The 20,797-nt window shown below is 35.6% G+C and overlaps 1 protein-coding gene across 3 annotated transcripts in view; it reads right to left on the bottom strand.

Annotated features, from left to right (window-relative positions):
* Positions 1-20,797, bottom strand: part of robo2 (roundabout, axon guidance receptor, homolog 2) — a 205,948-nt gene that overhangs the window by 31,261 nt on the left and 153,890 nt on the right. For 2 of the 3 annotated variants that reach the window (XM_081370091.1, XM_081370092.1), the window contains exons 15-18: positions 12,270-12,394; positions 10,344-10,515; positions 8,854-9,036; positions 3,802-3,844 (exon numbers count right to left, since the gene is read on the bottom strand). In XM_081370091.1, the coding sequence (XP_081226217.1) occupies positions 3,802-3,844; positions 8,854-9,036; positions 10,344-10,515; positions 12,270-12,394 (523 nt within the window). Of the gene's footprint in view, positions 1-3,801; positions 3,845-8,011; positions 8,039-8,853; positions 9,037-10,343; positions 10,516-12,269; positions 12,395-20,797 lie in introns of all 3 variants that reach the window. The other variant, XM_081370090.1, reaches the window with a different exon arrangement.

The following is a 20,797-nucleotide window of genomic DNA, read 5'->3' as shown; positions in this document are numbered from 1 at the left end:
ACCGGGACCACACCCCTAAATGCATTGAAGCAACTGCCATGTGATTGGTTGATTAGATAATTGCATTAATGAGAAATTGAAAAGGTGTTCCTAATAATCCTTTAGGTGAGTGTAATTTATTAATTATGTTCAAATATACATTACATTACTACTTTTTGATTACTTTTAGATTAATTTGGACCAAACTCGTTTATCACATAGATTTCAATATGACAATCTTAATCCATATTGATATAATGATACAAAGAGAAAGAAAATATATTCCATTCTTTGTTATGAACAACATGATGTGCATTAAATATTACATTATGTCAGTGTTTTCCAGCCTGTAGTTCGTGAAGGAACTGCAGGGGCCTTGTGAGTTTAATGAAAAGCTAATAATTAAAAAAAATCATAAAGATTTTTTTAATTAAAATCAATTTTAAAATAAAAAAAATATATAATAAAAATGTGTTTAAAAGACAAAAGCCTTCCAAATCCATAGCAATACATGGTTAAATGTCTTAGTGAGTGATAATTCAAATAAAAATGAATGTGTTCATCAGTATTGATTAGATAATCACTAGATGTTGCAATGTTAAGAAAACAAGTGATTTTTTTTCTGTGATCAAATGTGTGCAAGTTCACCAAACCAGAAGACTTTCTGTATGTTTATAAGCAATATGCTTTTTAGAAAGGAAAATTAAGAGTAAAAAAATCTATCAATTCTGAATGATGTGCTGCCATTGTGTGAATAATATGAAATCAATAGAAAGTAACTGTAGTCTGATTACAAGTATTTTAAAACGTAATATAATCAAGTTACAAATACTTAATTTTTGGAATATTACATAATCCAGATTACATGTAATCAGCTATTTTCCAGCACTGTGTGTGTATCTATATACAGTATAGTGGGAGCAACAAAAAAAGAAAAGAAAAGGAAGACATTTGCTAAAAAAGAAATAAACAGGAAAAAGGGAAGAAAAATACATTGTGTAGGAAAAGCATAAAAAACTGTCATTATCAGTTTCCATCAGTTCAAGGCCTGACCAATATGCCGCCTATTCATCTTCCATGAATCATTTATTCTGTGATCGATTAAGCGTAATTGTTCAGTACAAGCAATTTGGCAGCAGCCAATGAGGAGCTGCAGAAACAGACGCGGATTCATTTGCCATCGTCTAATTAATGCAATAAACAAAGACTGTAACAAATGAACACATTCTCATGTTCGCCCGTCATCTCTCCAGGAACTTTAGTCACGGGGATTCATCCCGATCTGGCAGATCAAGTGTTCTGATGCATGTAGAGCACCTTCACAGCATAAACCCACTTTCGGTAACACTTACTATGAAGCCAGTATATATAATGCATTATATTATGGTCCTGGATGCTGGCTGGTCAATCCATACTATAAAATATACAATACAGTAACAGCTAAGATGCGAAACACGTTAAAGGCATCCATACAAAACAGCTTCGAATTAGTATGAATATGTATGATAACTTATATAGGTTAAAATGAGAATAAGGCATTGCCAATGGCTTTATAATGTATTATATACACAGACCTCATAGTGTTACCAAGAATGACTGTCTTAATTGAGATCTACAGAGGTAAGTGCTTATCTCAGATCTCTAGGGTGCTGTATGGCTAAAGACAAGGTATCACTATTAAAAAAAATACAATTGGACGTCCTTTTTGATTAGATACGAGACTCAAGGGATCTGGAATGGAATCTTCAAATCAATCAGCAGAACTTCCTGCAGGGGAATCATGTGACACTTGCTTGGGCTTTAATTTCAGCTCCTAAAACACCTTCGATCTACAGATACTGCAGGAGAGACAACGTGCGGGTGTGTGGAATTAATACAAAAGAAGATCCACAAGCTCTGATTCTGAGTGAATTTGGCCTGTCGAGTTTGATAAAAGACACCCGGACGCAAAAAAAAAAAAAAAGCCAGACTCCTCATTCCACTCCTGTCCGACTGGTAACCGGTGTCATTCAAACGATCCCTTACTCTACTTTCCGCCCCTTAAAAAAAAACGAAGCCTGCCGGAAGATTCCGGAAGGGTTAGTCTAGCCTCTCCCTGGGGTAATTATTTTTACATTATTACACATGCTCATATTCCAGCCGCCCAGCTGAGGTGACAGGCAAATTTATCACTGCGGGGGTCCGTACAGGCAGCGGGGTGGGGGGGGGGGGGAGGGCTGACAAATGATAAAATAAAACCCCTCTCTGCTTAAATTGTTCCTGCTAATTCTTTTTGGGGGGTGAGATTTATGAGCGGCTAGCCGCCCGTGAAGGGAGATGTGCGGAGATTTGTGTGTGTACGTACAGTAAGTGTGTGTGTGTGGTGTGTGTTTGACAGAATGAAGGGTACACAAACAGGCAGAGCTCATATTTTCATCCATCAGTCACATGATGATATCAGAGCGAGCTTGATGTATAAGCGCAGACTCGCTGTGGGTGCATGTGGGTGTTTAGACAGTGATCTGTCTGAAAAAGTTCTTATATGACCACAATCTAGAGTTCAGTTGAATGTTTAGTTAAATGTTATTAAATTATTGTATTAGACATTGGAAAATTACTTATATTTTTATTGAATATCAACAATAAGAAATTATAGGTATTGCATTTATATTTTGAATAGCTTATTGTTGATATAATTATTTTAAATAAGTTAACCATGCGTAATATAATTATTATGTTTATTTATAATTTAACATATAAACAAAATGTAATAATAAATACATATACAATTAATTAGTTTATTGTGTAATTAAATAATTGTATAGTTAATTAATCATTTATTTCAACCTTTATTTTAAGTATTTTTTTAAGTTTCAAAAATGTAAAGATTTAGTTTTTTTGGTTAATGGTTAATAATAATAATAATAATAATAATAATAATAATAATAATAATAAAAAATAAATGCACAATTGTACGATTAAATGATTGTATGGTCAAATAATCATTTATTTTTTATTTAAGTCTTTTTTAAGTCTCAAAAATGTAATATATATTACAGGTGTATATTAATTTTTATGTAATAAATGATAATATGTTTTATAAAAATCAATTGTTAATCTAAATGTTTATAATACATTACACTATTCTACTTTACATTAATTAATGTATATTTAAATGTCCATATAAATATATAAAATAATGTATTGCATTAAAATATTTAATAAATGCACAATATTATTAGAATTTACAATATATCATTTTAATATAAAATATGAATGATTATATAAAACAAATATGGTAAAACACATAATATTGTCTTCATTACTGATGAATGGACCCCCTGTTGAAGACCCTCATAGTGGCGAGTATTAAGAATACATCTGGTTGAATTGTTTATTTAAATTTTGAAAGAAGTGCATTAACGGTTATGCAAAGAATTGTTCCGCATTGATGGATTCTGCTGTGACTTTTAGAAGGTTAATCAAGCCCTTGACCCATGAGAAACGGTTGTGTGCCACGAGAGCTCTCACGGAAACCTACGGAAACAACCTTCCGGTGGTCTCCTCAGCAGCGTCTCTCAAGATGAATTTCTAACAGTGCAGGGATAGTGCGAACCCTTAAAAACTGAGTACGGGTTGGAAGACGACTGCCTTGTAGAGGATAATGGTTTTGATGACCTTCCAGGGGATGATGGACAGAATATGAATGAGGTTTGGAATTGAGGGGCTGGTCTTTGAAGGTTAAAGGCAGGTAGATTGGCACAAAGATAATAACCAGCGCTGTTTTGTGGCATGCCGAGGAAAAACAAGGGGAAACGAGAGAGCGGATGACAGGAATCTTACCTCCCGTTGCTCATCAAGCCTCCATCAACACGCTGGAACGTCACTGGGGTCAGAAAGAGGGTAGAAAACAAAGAGAGAGAGCGAGAGAGAGAGACTGAGTCATCATAACATCATAACCAACTCATAGCAAAAAATCAATCTCTTATGCATCATTCTCGTTCTAATTAATGATTTTTAAACATGATCCCACACTGATAAGCGAAACAGCGGGACCTGATTAAGAAATAAAACGTCTGTGTACGCATTTGTGTGTATATATGTCTTCGTAATCTTACACAAGTGACTGCATCGCTCAGAGTACACATTAGATGAACATGCACAATGAATTTTTGACATTGAATTGTTCACATTCAGACACTTTATCTCCATAATTTCCCCTAAGTTTTGTCTTCACATTCTTGCCAAAAGAAAGCAACTGAAACAAAACAGTGTGCAGAAAGAAAGACAGAATGGATGGATGATTGATGAAAGGGAGACTAAATCAGGTGTACTTATTTAGTAAGCACTCATTTTGCAATAGCCCATGACTCACTCCTTGCAGGGATCAAACCGGGAACTATTCGGTTCCAGAATGTTATTGTCCATTCAATGAATGTCAACAGGGTGTAAAACAATTTTGAATCCCACTGTATGACACAGAAGCATTTTTGAAAATAATCTTTTAGAATGACAAGAGGGTGAGTAAATCAATGCACCTTTTAATTTTCCCTTTAATTTTCCATCTTAGCATGCACACTTATTTAAACAAATATCACATGAACTAATCCAGAGTGACTCCTGGTGTGTTTAGACACCCTGCAGAGAAACTGAGGCCACATTCACAACAGCAGCCCCGGACAGCAACATGGTGTCGGTCCAGATCCGGCCCACATCTGGGCCGTGTGGAATCCACGTGTACCAGATGTGGGCCGGATCTGGGCCAATCATGTATTTGACTCCTTCAAAGTTACGTTCACACACAGTTCAGTTATTTATGGAAGTGGCAACCGCATTCTGTAACCGAACTCACACCCGTACATTTTCAAGATTCACAACCGCATTCTCGGAAGAACGGAACTGGACAACTAGTTGTCTTTCTCGTCATTGCATAGAGTTGCTCTGCGATCCACAAACACACGTCTCCCGTGTGTTTCGGGATTGCGTGTGCGGTTCTTGATCCAGTGTTTGCTCTCCACTGGAGTTGCTCCTGTCAGTTTTGTGTTTCAGTTCTTTGTGTTCTCAAATGCTCTCCACCCAGATATAAAAGCTGCGGACGGTTAATGAAGATTTGACAGACACACTCGCAGCTCAATTGGAATCTTGTCGCGTCAAAAGTGATTTTTCAGACTTTTCAGTTTTATGGACACTGTCTCCATGGTTACTAGTAAGAGAATAATAGCTTGTCTCTCATCGCACGTTCACGCAGACTCTCCTGTAAGTTGCTGTATGAATAAGACATTTCGAGACTCACACCTGTAAGTAAATGCGGTTGTCAATCCCAAAAACTGACAGTGTGAATGCAGCCAATCTGAATTAAATCAGTGCCATTTTCTCTGTACTCTCACTCTCTTCTGACAAACATTAAACCTGATGAACACCGACCAAGGTCCGTCTCTCCTCTGAGCCTGTTGTTTGTTGGGTTTATTTGCATTCATGGCTAATTCCAGAATTTGGCATTTCAGTAAATTGAGAACAAACACTAAAGGTATTTTCTCTCCCCCAAGGGACTCGTTTTATGTGGCACTATGTGTGTGTGGGGGTCTGTTAAGTGCCTATCTACAATAGGACACATTGCTGGCGCTTTGATGTGGCCCGTAGACTGGCGCTGGTCTCGGCTTTAGGCTGAGCTCCAGATAAGCACTCTCTCCAATATGAAAACTGATTACTCCTCTTTAATAAGCATTTACTGCGGCACGACAAAATCGCCTGTATAAAAATTCCATCAAATCCTTCCTTCTCGCCTGAGCACAGCTTGATTTAGCCTCGCGGCGATGACAGGTTTAAAGGGGGAAAGTGTGTGTTCGTGTGAACAAGTGTATTCGGATTGTGCGTTTTTACCATCCTCAATGCCCTACGGCCTCAATTAAACATACAACCGCGCGCCATATCTTTTCAGAACAAAGATGCTTTGATGCAAACGTCCCGTCCTTTAAGATCCGACCGTCTTTCTTTGTTCTATAACCTTTGAAACGTTCACATGATTTGCAGTGAACCGTGATAATGAGACGAAGACGATTTGTCTGCAGGAAACAAGAATAAAACAAATTTTCCCACTGAGTGGAAGAAGCCGCTCAGTATTGCTAGCATGGGCCGCTGCGTTCTGCGAGCGTCACACACATGGGGTCTGGCGTGTCGGTAATGCATCTGAACGCAACACTTATCTGCTCGGCACATAGGCGCTGGGAAACCAAGGAGGACGTGGTCCCCTAGGAGCCGGCAACCTTGAAGCCCACTGAAGCAGTGGTGAGGAGAGACCACTGGAGTGCATTAAAACGAAGACGAGGGATATCGAGGCCATAAGACTTGGACACCTGACTGCTACGGTCTTATCTTCCTAGGGGGAAAGTGAAGTGCAGCGGTGTCCACTTTTGCAGGGAGACTGATTTCATCGGTAATGAAGTTTGGAGCGAAACCCTCCAACAAGATAAAAGCACACCTCAATCCCCGAGGGACGTGGAAGGAATCTGGACTAGCTGAGTGAATTTTTTTTTGTGTGTGTTATCAATTCACAGTGTGATTGTGGCCAACTGTGTGACTGTATCAGGTCATCACCGGTTAACCTCTGTAGGCCTCCTATATTTCACGTGGCTTGCGGACAAACCAACCATTGAATTGCAAACGTTTCTCTGCTATTGTGAACATAAAGTGGAAAATCAATGGCTGCGTGACCATATTTCAGAATGGGATGATCTTTGAAAGACAGACAATCATGAGATCAGTGGCAATATGGCTGTGTTCAGAATGGCAGACCACTATTTTCTGATGTATATAGCATGAATACTATATTTGCCAAAAGGTACAAAGCACTGGGTTCATTATCCCACAATGCAATTCACCCAACCTGACTTTCCCGTTAACCACAAGTAACATCAAACTTTCTTGCTTATTGACACCAAATGTTCAGACAATTTGTGCAAAAAAATTCACTGTAAACAATTATTTTAATTTATTTTCAACTTTTCATTTTCTTTTGTCAAATCAACTTAATAATTAAGTTACAAAGATAATTAATGTGGTTCCGATAACATAATATTTTGAGTTTCTATATCCTTCATTGTATTAACTCAAATTTTTTATTTCAATGAACTCAAAATTAAGGCAACCAGGTAACTTACTTTTTTAAAGTTAAACCAACAATACATTTTTACAGTGTGGCAATGTAGCATACTAATATTTGACTGTTATCATGAACTAAAACTGAAATAATAATAATAAAAATAATAAATGCTAAACATTTTAATAAAAACTATACTATACTATAACTCACAAACTCTTCGTAAAACAGCCAGCGTTCAGTGTATATTAAACAGTATTCAGTAAGCAAGTAAGCTGGGTTCAAAATCTCTATATTGGTTAAAACATGACATATAGAATAATATATCACTGGAGGGAAATGAGAAAACCTTCAGAAAACTTGTCGACAACCTCGAATGGCGAGAACAATTGAATCCCACATGTAAGTTTGTTCAAGCGGTTAATAACAAAGACAGGAATGAATCAAAGAACGGAGAACTCGGGAAGAGAACAAAAATAGTTCACAACACCTGCACAAACAAAAAGTCAGAAAGAGAGAATAGAACAATAAAAGGAGGATAAAGATGAGATGGAGACCACTGAAAAAAAAAAAAAAAAAAACTGCCTGAAGAAAAGGACAAAGAAACACAAATGGAGAACTGCAGGATCTTGCAGCCCACAGATCTTCCATCTGACTCTGTTAGCACAGCTAACAAATCATTGTTCACTTTTTGCATTGTAGCTTATATATACACATATATATGCGTGTCATTTTTAGATGATAAAAATGTATCCATACTTTGTGTTTGAGACCCCTGAAACAGCTTCTGTTACAGCCAGAGGTACTCCCCATATTGTGCTGACAAAGTCAGGTGGGCATCATCTGAAGACTTAAACTTGAATCATGGGAAGGGATACTCGACTGGGTAAAGGAAAGTAAGAGAAATGCAGGACGAAGGAATGGGGGTTTCGAAAAGACGGGACAAATGAACAGTACCTGCAGGGGTGAAGGTGAACGACTGAACTGCAAAAACAAGAAGACAGAGAAGAGTGTGTGTTAAAAAGCCTGCAGTGCTCAGTCGGGCTTTGGGAGGTTTGTGTGTTTCTGTGCATGATTATAAGCATGCATATTGGAGTGTGTTTGAAGGTTTGCGTTACGCCATCAGAGTGACGACAGCAAGACAGCAGCCAAAGGAATGAGATAGGCAGTCTAACACAGAAGACACACAAACAAATAATAATAATAATAAAAGATTGTGTGTTTCAGTGGTGGTTGGTGCTTTTCAAGAGTGAGGAAACACAGATATCACCGATATCAATGGCAAAACGTGTATTTTATTTCAAATCATTTTAGCAATGCTGCTTCTAAAACTACCGCTAAACAGAGTAATTGTGTATTAAAAATAATATTCAACACATCATTGTTTGAATTATTAGCTGTTTGTTGCAAAGTCCCACCCATCTAAAAGCTCGACCAATCACTATATAGAAAAGCTGAGACAAAAAATGTTGATTCAAAGCTGAATGTGCCCAATCACCAATTTTGTAATGCAAACAGGAGCCCAATGACACTCTCGGCCAATGAACATCACTCTTTGAACCATTCAAATAAGTAATACTGTTATCTGCCATTTCTGAGCACATCAATTGGGCTCAATTGGCCATGGTTTTAAAATATTCAAATCCACCAAGAGTGAGATGTAAGGAATTATTTGTATCTAAATAAACATGTGGCTTCAGCATTGATTATTAAAAGATAGAAGAAGTTGTGCTTTTCGTGCCATCTGAAAACAATCACTACTGTGTTTTTGTGTTGGTGCAAGCGGATCTGGTCTCTACCTGCGTAATTGCTGAGACCCTTTCTCTTCTTTCTCCTCCAGTAGAGCCAGATGCTGAAGCCCATCAGAATGACCCAACATGCCCCTCCGATGCCCGCGATGAAGGCAGGCTGCTTCACCACGTCCGTGATCTGCTCCGTGATGCTGTTGTTCCTGCTCATGATCACATCCCGGAAGTCTTTACCTACACGAATACACACAAACAAAAGGGAAACCCTCTATTTAGTAAATGGAAAATTGTGGGTGGGTTTCTAAATTAGTTTAATAGCATGAGAAAAACACTCGTGCTCCAGCGAACATCAGCACAGGATTTAATCAACTCAACTAGAGCGTTAAAAGCTCATCACCTTGATCTTTAGCGTTACTTCAGTGAGCAGATGGTGAAAAATTGAAGAAACATAAATAATTAAATAATATAAATGTTGTATAAATAACTAAAAAACCATATTCACAGCACTTTTTTTATGAGAGTATTTCAATATTAATCAGAAATAATGTAAGTTGAGACTCATCAAGATTTGATTGGATGGAATCATGTTAGGCTATAAATATTATTGATTAATTTTACCCAACCCCACCCCACAGCAAGAAATACGTTTTGGAGGTAGAGAAAGTTGATGACATTTTTTTCCTTTTGAAGCAATGTGTACTAATTCACAATAAAACTATGGATATTTAGGGTACGTTTACACAACAACGATGTACCAAAAACTGAAAAGTTTTTCCTTTGCGTTTTTCCTGTACAGACAACAACGTTGTCAAAACAATCCCCGTTCGCAAAAACCGATTAAAAACGCTGTATTATTCATGCCAGGCCAGTAGATGGCGATGTCACTTTGTAAAGAAACTCTACACGCCTATAGACTGAACGCGTAATACGCATGCGCATGACGTCACCGTTTTCACAAATTCAAGTTTTAGTAGTTAACGCAAAGACGATAACGGTATCGTTTTCAAAATCTTGCTCTTCGAAACCCGTTTTCAAAAATTAGCATTTTCAGGCCCTCAGAACGCTGTTGTCGTGTAAATAAATGGCCAAAACGCATAAACAGCTCTACGTTTTTAGTTGAAAAACTTGTCGTGCAAACGACAAAAAAAGTTAAACAGTTTAAAAAAAAAGTTTAAAAAGGTTTATTTTCATTTTTATGCTGTAACTTTTTCTTTTTTTAATCAGCCTTTTTACTTCAAAAGATGGTAGGACACACACATACACACAAACCGCAGTGTTGATAAATAGTCTATCAGCCCCTGGCTGTGCGTGAAGATGGATAGCGAGCTTGACATTTGGGAATAAGGGCATGTCACTGACCAAATCATCACTTATGGGTCGAACCAGTCACAACCTGCTACAACTCACATAACTCACACTGTAAACACTCAAAGCACAGAAGAAAAAATTGCAGCCCTGAACAAGATTTAAATTTGATTTGGTGACCCCACTCAAATGCAGAGTGACAGTAAAGGTTATCGAAAGCAAAAGATGTCTCTTACCAATAATGATGGTTTGTGGTTCGCTCTTGACTCCCACCCCAGCGCTGGTGCTGGCGGCCACCTCCACCCGATACTGGACCCCCGCCTGCAGACCCCCCACCACCACTGACCGGATGGCTGCGTCCACCGTCTTATTTACATGGAAACGGGTCTCGTTCCCTAAACACCAGATCTGAGAGAGAGAGAGAGAGAGGGAAAATAGCAAATTGTCTGTAAAAAAGTCCATTTTTAATGACTGGGCTTCATTAACGAAAATGATTTTTGTGTAAATTACTCGTAAATCTAGTCTTATGTAAATTGGTGCATTCAGTTGAGTGCAGCAATTTATGTATGAAGGGATTTGCAGACAATTTATACAGAATTTTGCTCTGCTAACAAGCATTAATGAGGCCCATTTTGAACAAAAGTAAATTAGTAAACAGTCATCCACTATGCACTTTTAGCCAAAACGACTTATTTGAGTTCAATCCCCTTGAAACAACCTGAGGTTGTATTAAATGCACTGGAAGAATGGGAATTGCACCATATGGGTAATTAACTTACAGCCTTTCAGTTTCTAATGCACATTCAATATGCAATATCCAACATCATATCACATCATATTATATAATTTTTCTTCTTTAACACTGAAATAATATAATATAATATAATATAATATAATATAATATAATATAATATAATATAATATAATATAATATAATATAATATAATATAATTATTATTTTCTCATAATTTATACCACAAGTTGATTTCCCTTAATACTGTAAATATGATACATTTCTAAACTTAGCAACATCAGATGGAGTCACACATTTTTGTTGCTGTTTATATAATATAATATAATTTAAGATATAATAAAATAGAATAGAATAGAATAGAAAATGGTATGCTTTTCTTATAATTTAGACTGCAAGTTGATTTAGATTTTTCCTCAATAAATGATACATTTATAATCATACATTTCTGAACTTAGCAATATCAAGGGTCACACGTTTGTTGTTGTTTAAAAAAAAAAATGAAATAAAAATAATAATAATAATATATAGCCTAACATAACAATTTAATGTAATATAATATAATATAATATAATATAATATAATATAATATAATATAATTATTCGTTTCTCATAATTTATACCACAAGTTGATTTCCCTTAATACTATAAATATGATACATTTCTGAACTTAGCAACATCAGATGGAGTCACACATTTTTGTTGCTGTTTATATAATATAATATAATATAATATAATATAATATAATATAATATAATATAATATAATATAATATAATATAATATAATATAATAAATTAAAAATGTAATACTATAAAATAATAATATGATATAATTTAACATATAATATAATATAATAAAATATAATATAATATATTAAAAATGTTCTTCTTTAATACTATACAATAATATAATATAATATAATATAATATAATATAATATAATATAATATAATATAACATTATATAACATTATATAATATAATATAATATAATTATTCTTTTCTCATAATTTATACCACAAGTTGATTTCCCTTAATACTGTAAATATGATACATTTCTGAACTTAGCAACATCAGATGGAGTCACACATTTTTGTTGATGTTTATATAATATAATATAATATAATATAATATAATATAATATAATATAATATAATATAATAAATTAAAAATGTAATACTATAAAATAATAATATGATATAATTTAACATATAATATAATATAATAAAATATAATATATTAAAAATGTTCTTCTTTAATACTATACAATAATATAATATAATATAATATAATATAATATAATATAATATAATATAATATAATATAATATAATATAATATAATATAATATAATATAATATAATATAATGATGAAATATGTTTTCTCAGAATTAAGAGTTCAAGTCTTTTACCTTATATTCCTGGATGATGCCGTTCTGATGTTCTCCAGGAGGAGGGTCCCAGGAGATGCTGATAGATGTACTGTTCTGATTGCCCACTGTGAGAACCGTCACCTGCTGAGGAGGAGCACTGGGCGCTGGGATACAGAGAGAGAGAGAGAGAGAGAGAGAGAGAGAGAGAGAGACTTTTACTTCCATGGCTTTCATGATGTTCTTGCACACTACTGACATTCTAGACTTGAGGCTCCTTTCAGCCCAGGTCTAGTGATGCCATGTGTTGTTTGGCAAGAATTTATGTACATCACTCGACACTCATGCTCTGACACACTCTCATTCTGTTTTCTTCTGAAAGACTCTGCTGTAAGTCATTGCATTAGCATTAAAGCAGTCAATGTGCGCGTAGAGCTTTAGAACGTAAGGCAGGTGGCCACGGGTGCACGAGTTCATTAGATGGGGATTTTCTTCAGCCTGACACTGCTGCTCCTTCACATTTCACTATCATTTCATATCCTGCCCCCACAAAGAAGGGATTTACCAAAAAAAAAAAAAAAAAAAAAACCATTTACTGAGAGACAATGAGATGGTGAGCCAGCCCAAACAACTCTGCTTTCTTAGCAAATCGCTCTGACAGGCATGTAGGTCGCTCAGCTCGGGGAGGAATGCAAAGAACGGAGGGATTTTTTGAGAGCAGGATGAAGAAGAGTAAATAATGAAGTGCTGGGTAAACATATTGACATGGATACATCGATTGAAGGAGGCCAGTTGTGAATCAAAGATGCTGTTTTGTCCTTGGCAGAAACCCCAGGTTTTTATTAACCCCATCAGAGCCATTCTGACAAGAGACACGGGAAGGGAATGAAATAAATAATAGGGGTCAGTCGTGGAAAGCAACATTTTTATAAAAATGTTTTTCTCATTTCTGTGGCAAGCCGAGGTGCGGCGACACAGCAGAATACTGACAGCTCAATTACGGTAAACTCTGCTTGCTCGCACTCTTTTCCGTCCCTGCTCTCTGACCCTCACATAAATGGCACATATCCCAAAGCTACATTCATCCCTTACACGGGGTGGCCTGTTTTAACCCCCAAAAGGTCTGACAGGACAAACGACGGCTCGCCTTCATCAAACATCTGCAGTTGAACGGAGCAGACGGCTGTTTCAAAAACCCTACCATAACAATACAATGTCATTCAAAGTTAATGCCACAGATCAATAAGGTCATTAGATATTTCCAATAATTTGGAAATTCACTTTTTTTCTCTTTTTTAATACAGAAATATAATATAATTCAACATGTACTTCAATATATAAAAAATAATAAAATAAAATAATATAATATAATATAAAATAATATAACATAATATAATATAATATAATATAACATAATATAACATAATATAATATAATATAATATAATATAATAATATATGTTTTTTTTCTCAGAATTAGGAGTAAATATTCAAGTAATTAAGTCATAATTGCACATTTTGGAAATTCATATTTTTTCTTTAATACTGAAATATAATATAATATAATTAAAAATAGCCTTTAATACTATAAAACAATAATATAATATAATATAATATATTATAATATAATATTTTTTCTCAGAATAAGGAGTGCAAGCAGATTCATATTTTTTCCCTTAATACTGTAAATATTACAGTAATTAAGTCATAATTGCAAATTTGGAAATTCACATTTTTCATCTTTAATACTGAAATTGTATTGTAAGTCCTTTAATACTATAAAACATATAATATAATAATATATGTATAATATGATATAATACAATTTAATATAATATGATAATATAATATAATATAATATAATTCTTTAATACTAAAAAATAAATAAATATAAAAATAAGTTTATATTTTAATAAATATTTTTTTTCCTCAGGAATTAAGAGTTCAAGCAGATTTAGATTGTTTCCTTAATACTGCAAATTTTACAGTGATTATTTATGTCATAAATGAAAAGAAAATCCACATTTTTCTTCTTTAATACTGAAAAAATAAATAAAAATAAAAATAAGTTAACTCAGCATGTCGCAAGTGACAAAATCCCTCCCATAACAATGCAGCCAATGTCATTCAAAGTTAATGCCGCAAATCATTTAGGAGCTTATCAGTATGCACATTTGAGCCAAACAATACATATTTCTCATTTGGGGAGCGATGGCGCAGGCGATGCTAATAGCGCCATTAGCGGTGTGATGTATAGCCAGCGAAGATGTGACCTCTGTTTCACTGCCGCTACAGTAGCCTGCGGGCGAACGTGGATGATACAAAAAAAAAAACACACTGTGATGTTAAACCGAGCTAATATTGAGACCCCGGGCGGGTGGCAGGGCTGCAGAATGCAAAGAAATGCTACATTGCTTTAGCATGCCACTAATCAACATGTGATAATGACCCTCGGGAAAAAAACTCCCACTGAGAAGCTGATTATTAACCAAAAAAATGGATTAAGAACACAGAGTGGTTTCTGAAAGGGCCCGTTTCACCTTTTCAACCTCGATTTTCAAAAACACTACTAATGCAGCTAATAATAAAGGACGTTTTCAAAGAAAGAGTTAAAGCAGCTAGTCATTTTTTTTAGCATAGTTAGGACAAATAGGCCTAGCTGGTTCCACAGACAAAGCTTAGATTAAGCCAGGATTAGGATTTAGTTTAATTAGGACAATTAAGTATCTTTTATAATCGTGCCTTAGAAACAAACATTTTTGACATGCATCTTGAGACAAGACAATGGCAGTGACATATTTTAAAAAATGTGAGAGCAAGTTGCTTTCAGTTAAAACTACGGTGACCGGGAGGGGACATGTTCGGTTCACTTATTTTTGTCGTGGCCACAACATATAAACTCGTGGGAACGTGATATTAAGTCGTGGCCACGAGATCATTTTGTTGAGGTAACGACATCATTATGTCGTGGCCACGCGATGCAAAGTCGTGGCCTCGAGATCATATGTTGAGGGAACGATATATTTTTCTCGTGGCCACGAGATCATTTTGTTGAGGTAACGACATCATTATGTCGTGGCCACGCGTTGAGGGAGCCACAGCGGCCAATACACCGTACCATAGACTGGGCTACAGCAGAGATGGAGATGACAGAAGAAATAACATTTTACTTTAAATTAGGAATGTCATATAAAGATATAGTGCGGTCTTTGGCATTAAGACATGGGTACGTTATAAAGATAAGCGCATTCTTAGACTTTTTTTGTCGCACGCATATTTAGGGACCGTCTCAAAATTACATGCGACATTGGCATAAACGTTTCTAACTTCAATAGCATTTGAAGACAATGACTTACAGTCATAAAACCAATTGTACATTGTTCACCCAGGTCTCATGTATGATGCACACCTTTTAGATTTTTAATATTTATTACAATAAACTGCTAAATCATATGCAAATATTGTAGGCCTATTTCACATACTGTATGGGATCATACACAAAATATGACAATATTTAAAGCTCAATATCATTTGAAGACAATGACTTAGTCATAAAACCAACTGTATATTGTTCATATAGGTCTCATGTATGATGCACACCTTTAATATTTTTGATATTTATGACAATAAACTGCTAAATCATATGCAAATATTGCTATGAATTTCACTACTGTATGGGATCATATACAGAATATGACAATATTTAAAGCTCAATAACATTTGAAGACAGTGACTTACAGTCATAAAACCAACTGTACATTGTTCATATCTCATGTATGATGCACACCTTTAATATTTTTGATATGTATGACAGTAAACTGCTAAATCATATGCAAATAATGCTATGTATTTCACTACTGTGTGGGATCATATACAGAATATGACCACATTTAAAGGTCAATAGCATTTGAAGACAATGACTTACAGTCATAAAACCAACTGTACATTGTTCATCTAGGTGTCAGGTATGTGGCAGTAGTGAAATATGCCTACAATATTTGCATATGATTTAGCAGTTTGTTGTCATAAAAATCTAAAAGGTGTGCATCATACATGAGACCTGGGTGAACAGTGTAGGGTAGACTGGGTACAGTTGAGACATAGGTACAGTTGAGACACCTTAAATAACTTGCGTTCGCAGCAAGCACAAGTTGTGATTTTTGCTGTGCACATGCGTATTAGTGTCCTCTTTGATCGTGGGAAATTTGAACAATGGACGCATTTCCGATCCGAAGATATCGGGAAAAGTTTTTTTTCTAAAGTAGGACGTTCACTTCACCATGCACTCTCCACAATGAATAGCTTACTATCCCTATATGACTGTTAAACGTAACTGGTATCACCACAAACGTTATTCTGTGCCCTAAAAACTGGCATATTTCATGGTATTGTGTCATGCAAGGTAATTGCAAAATCTAGAGAAATATGCGGGGTGGCCAGCGGGGGATAGTTGAGACACACGTGTATCAACTGTACCCCCGATAGAGTTCTATTATAGGAAACACACTGCTTAGTTGTGCAGTGTTATGATAACAGGTTAAACGTCGTAATTAGCCAACATAGGACGCAAATGAAAATAAAATTTGATATTTGTGATATTTAAACTGTGTATTATTAATAAATATTGTTTAATATCTTGTTCCTGCTTTATAAATTTTAACCAGTGCTAATTTAAATAAAATGAATGAATATAAATGGTTGAATAAACGTAAATGTTGCCCAATTGTTATTTTCTTTATTTGTCTTTATTTTTCATATTTATAATGAATGGTTAGTTACCTTTACATCATTAGAAATGGGTGTCTCAACTGTACCATGCACTGTCTCAACTGTACCACATATGGGTACAGTTGAGACAAGGTTGAGACAAAAAGCACCTTATTTTCATGAGCTAATTGTGGAAAATATAAACTACTTCTGGGTATTATTGATTGATAATATCTTAGTCGATAAGCTAATGAAATGTCATGTGGCATGTCATGTGGAAATTCACTTCTTTTCAGTATCTATTTTTGTGTGAAAAATCAAAACGCAAAAAGTGTCTCAACTGTACCCAGTCTACCCTACAGTTGGTTTTATGACTGTAAGTCGTTGTCTTCAAATGCTATTGAAGTTAGAAATGTTTATGCCAATGTCGCATGTAATTTTGAGACGGTCCCTAAATATGCGTGCGGCAAAGTCTAAGAATGCGCTTCATGTGTCTTTCACTTATAACGTACCCATGTCTTAATGCCAAAGACCGCACTATATCTTTATATGACATTCCTAATTTAAAGTAAAATGTTATTTCTTCTGTCATCTCCATCTCTGCTGTAGCCCAGTCTATGGTACGGTGTATTGGCCGCTGTGGCTCCCTCAACGCGTGGCCACGACATAATGATGTCGTTACCTCAACAAAATGATCTCGTGGCCACGAGAAAAATATATCGTTCCCTCAACATATGATCTCGAGGCCACGACTTTGCATCGCGTGGCCACGACATAATGATGTCGTTACCTCAACAAAATGATCTCGTGGCCACGACTTAATATGACGTTCCCACGAGATATTATGACGTTCCCACGACTTAATATCACGTTCCCACGAGTTTATATGTTGTGGCCACGACAAAAATAAGTGAACCGAACATGTCCCCTCCCGGTCACCGTATAAAACAGCTCAAACATGCATTTTAGTCTGAGACTAGCTTAAGTCTTGTCAGTAAAACATAAATAAAGTTTGTTTTTATGGGTTCATATGAAATGGATTATAAAACAATAACAGAATCATCAATCTTAGAGATACTTTCCATGTAATCCCCCCAAAACAATCTCACTTTAATTGTACAATCTTTATCATTTTGCTTATTAAACTTTGTACGACATGGTCTCAGATACCAATTTCCCACAGTTTTATTGTGGTAACAATGACAGCAGGCTATGGTTGGTTAGCATGTTCAGTTTTTATGAGAGAATTCTTGCGTTCCTGCAAAATTCGCCACTTCAGCGGAAGGTCTAAATGAAAGCGAAAACACTTTTGGGAAAAGACAAAAGTGGGAGAGAAACGAAGAAGAGAAGAGAAATGGAAGTGGTGAGCTCTAGAGGGAAGGTGTAATTGTCTAATCAGACAATGGCCGATAAATCATCCTCTTCTGTGACTCTGACAAACCTTCTCAACTACCACACAGTGGAAAACAAGAAACAAAAGGGGGCTATCGCAGCTCACGGGCCCCGTGACGCTCTTCTGCCAGGGGACCCGATGTTTTGTCTTGCTCTGGTAATGGCGATGACATGCAGGTGTAGGGTGTAAAGGCAGTGCGGCGAGACTTCTGGAGACAGAGCTGGTGTGTGTTGAGGAGATACGGCTCTCCGCGGACACTCTGGGTAACAAATGAGCCTGTCATTGCGCTCAGACTTTAACCCTCTGAGGTCGACAAACGCGCCGGCGCGTTTTGCTGGATTTTCTCCACATTGTAGCACTATAAACTTAAATTTCTCCGTCATTTATGGTCATACAGAAAAAATAAATATAAAAAAAGAATCTGTGGTATTTCTACTTTTGTATGTGTCCACTTCCAATCAAATCAAAACATTGTGCTTTTGTAAAATAAAGAAAATAAACAGTGTGTGCGTTCTGCCTCTCCGTCGCGGTGAACTTTTTTTTCTTGAGCACGTCTATAAACTGAAACAAAACTCAGCGAATACTTGTCACACATTTATGAGCCATACACCTTTATAAACATTTAAGTGTGTACTTTTAAATGATCGGATTCAAAACGAAAACAAATATTCTCTGTTTAAGTAATTTGTATAAAACCAACAAGATTTCCAGCTTCTCAAACGCTTCCTAATTATTTTTAATTCGGCCACGCCCACTCGCGCAAAAGATATTCACATGCAAATCTCCACATGGAACGCGATCGCCCTCATTACCTCAACAACAAAACACTTCACTTCACTTTTCGTCGAGTTTGAAAGACGTGCCTGAGCTTACATTGGATTTACATCAGAAGAAGAAGAACGATATTTGAAGACAAGAAAGATGTAAGGTAAGAAATTCTTACATATTAGTTTGCTATTGTTGCATAAATTTCACATTGCAGTTGAACTGTTGCTAGATATATGGTGAATATTATAATATTTAGACCCGTGTTTACTGTTACTGTGTTTGTGGATATCTGCTCAAACGTAGATAGGCTATGTATATGGTAGGCCTAACCATAATGTTTTATATTTGATCGCAATCGCGTTTTAATGTATCATATTTTTGATCGCGATCGCGTTTTAATGTATCATATTTTTTATCGCGATCGCGTTTTAATGTATCATATTTTTGATCGCGATCGCGTTTGAATGTATCATATTTTGGAAAAGCAAAACGCTCCAAACGGCTTCATGTTTTTACTATTATCTCATTTCATATCATCATAACGAATGGAAACATTTGAAGTAACATGATAATCAATATATTTTTCTCTAGCTTAGTTGTTACTGAAATCTTTTTGAAAATATATATAGGCTGCTATATTGTTATTATTTTATGCAGCACTGCGCATAGCCTATACCTACAAGGCACAACAAACCTGGTGTTCATTATATATTGTTGGAAACATTTGTGTGAGTGTGTGTGTGTATTCTGTGAATTTTAAAAAGCAATTTTAACAAGAAAAATCTAAAATGTATTCCCAAAATCGTGCAGGCCTTTCTCTTGATATCAGTATGTTCACTTTTTTTTTTTCAGGGCCCAGATGCCACTGAGTCCTGCTGACTTCAACATTCACAGTACATGTCTCTGTACATGAACATGGTAAAGTGAAAATCAAACACCTTAGAAAATGAAAGGTATGTACAATGTTTTTAGGAATGGCACAAAGGTCTCTTTCTTCAATAAGTGCTTTTTTGTTGTGTATCTTTGGATTATGTTGTGTTGTAAATAAATCCAAACAATTTTAAAAGCCATTCTTTTTTAAATCTCCTCATTCTTTGTGCAAGGTTGGTCAGAATGATGGGCCCTGATAAGCTCCTAATAGGGCCATTAGGGAGGTTCTTTGTCTTTCTCAGGTGTGGAAAGCTTTCATATTAATGAGGTGATCCGCCCCTTCGCATATTGCTTTCTAACACAAAACACGTCGTAAAATTTTTAAATCAATATATTGTCTTCTCTGAATGAGCCGTCAGGGTGATTTTCACATAGTTTTGCAGCAAATATTCTAGGCTACGTGATACAATTTTCAAAAGTCTTGTGAAGAAATAATCAGTATGGGTTTCATGACCTTATTTCAGTGAGAATTTATTTTTGTATTTTCACAAACCACGCATAAATGTCATTATCTCAAAACTACAAACTTTTACATACATGCTGCTGATATATTATTGTAGCAGAGTTTGTGCTGAATACAGTGTAATTAGACTTTAGCCATGAAAATGTCACAAGTAACAGAAATAACCACAAATGTCAGAGCATGTCAGAACACCTCCAGGGCCCAGAAAACAGCTCAGACCTCAGAGGGTTAATCAGCAAACCTTCTGTGCTAGTGTGAGTGTGTGTGTGAATTTATGCCTCGAGAGTTCCATATGGCATTTAAACGATTC

This window comes from Scardinius erythrophthalmus (assembly GCF_964197995.2).
Source record: "Scardinius erythrophthalmus genome assembly, chromosome: 7".
Classification (NCBI taxonomy): Eukaryota; Metazoa; Chordata; class Actinopteri; order Cypriniformes; family Leuciscidae; genus Scardinius; species Scardinius erythrophthalmus.
This window is presented reverse-complemented; position numbering and strand designations above follow the sequence as displayed.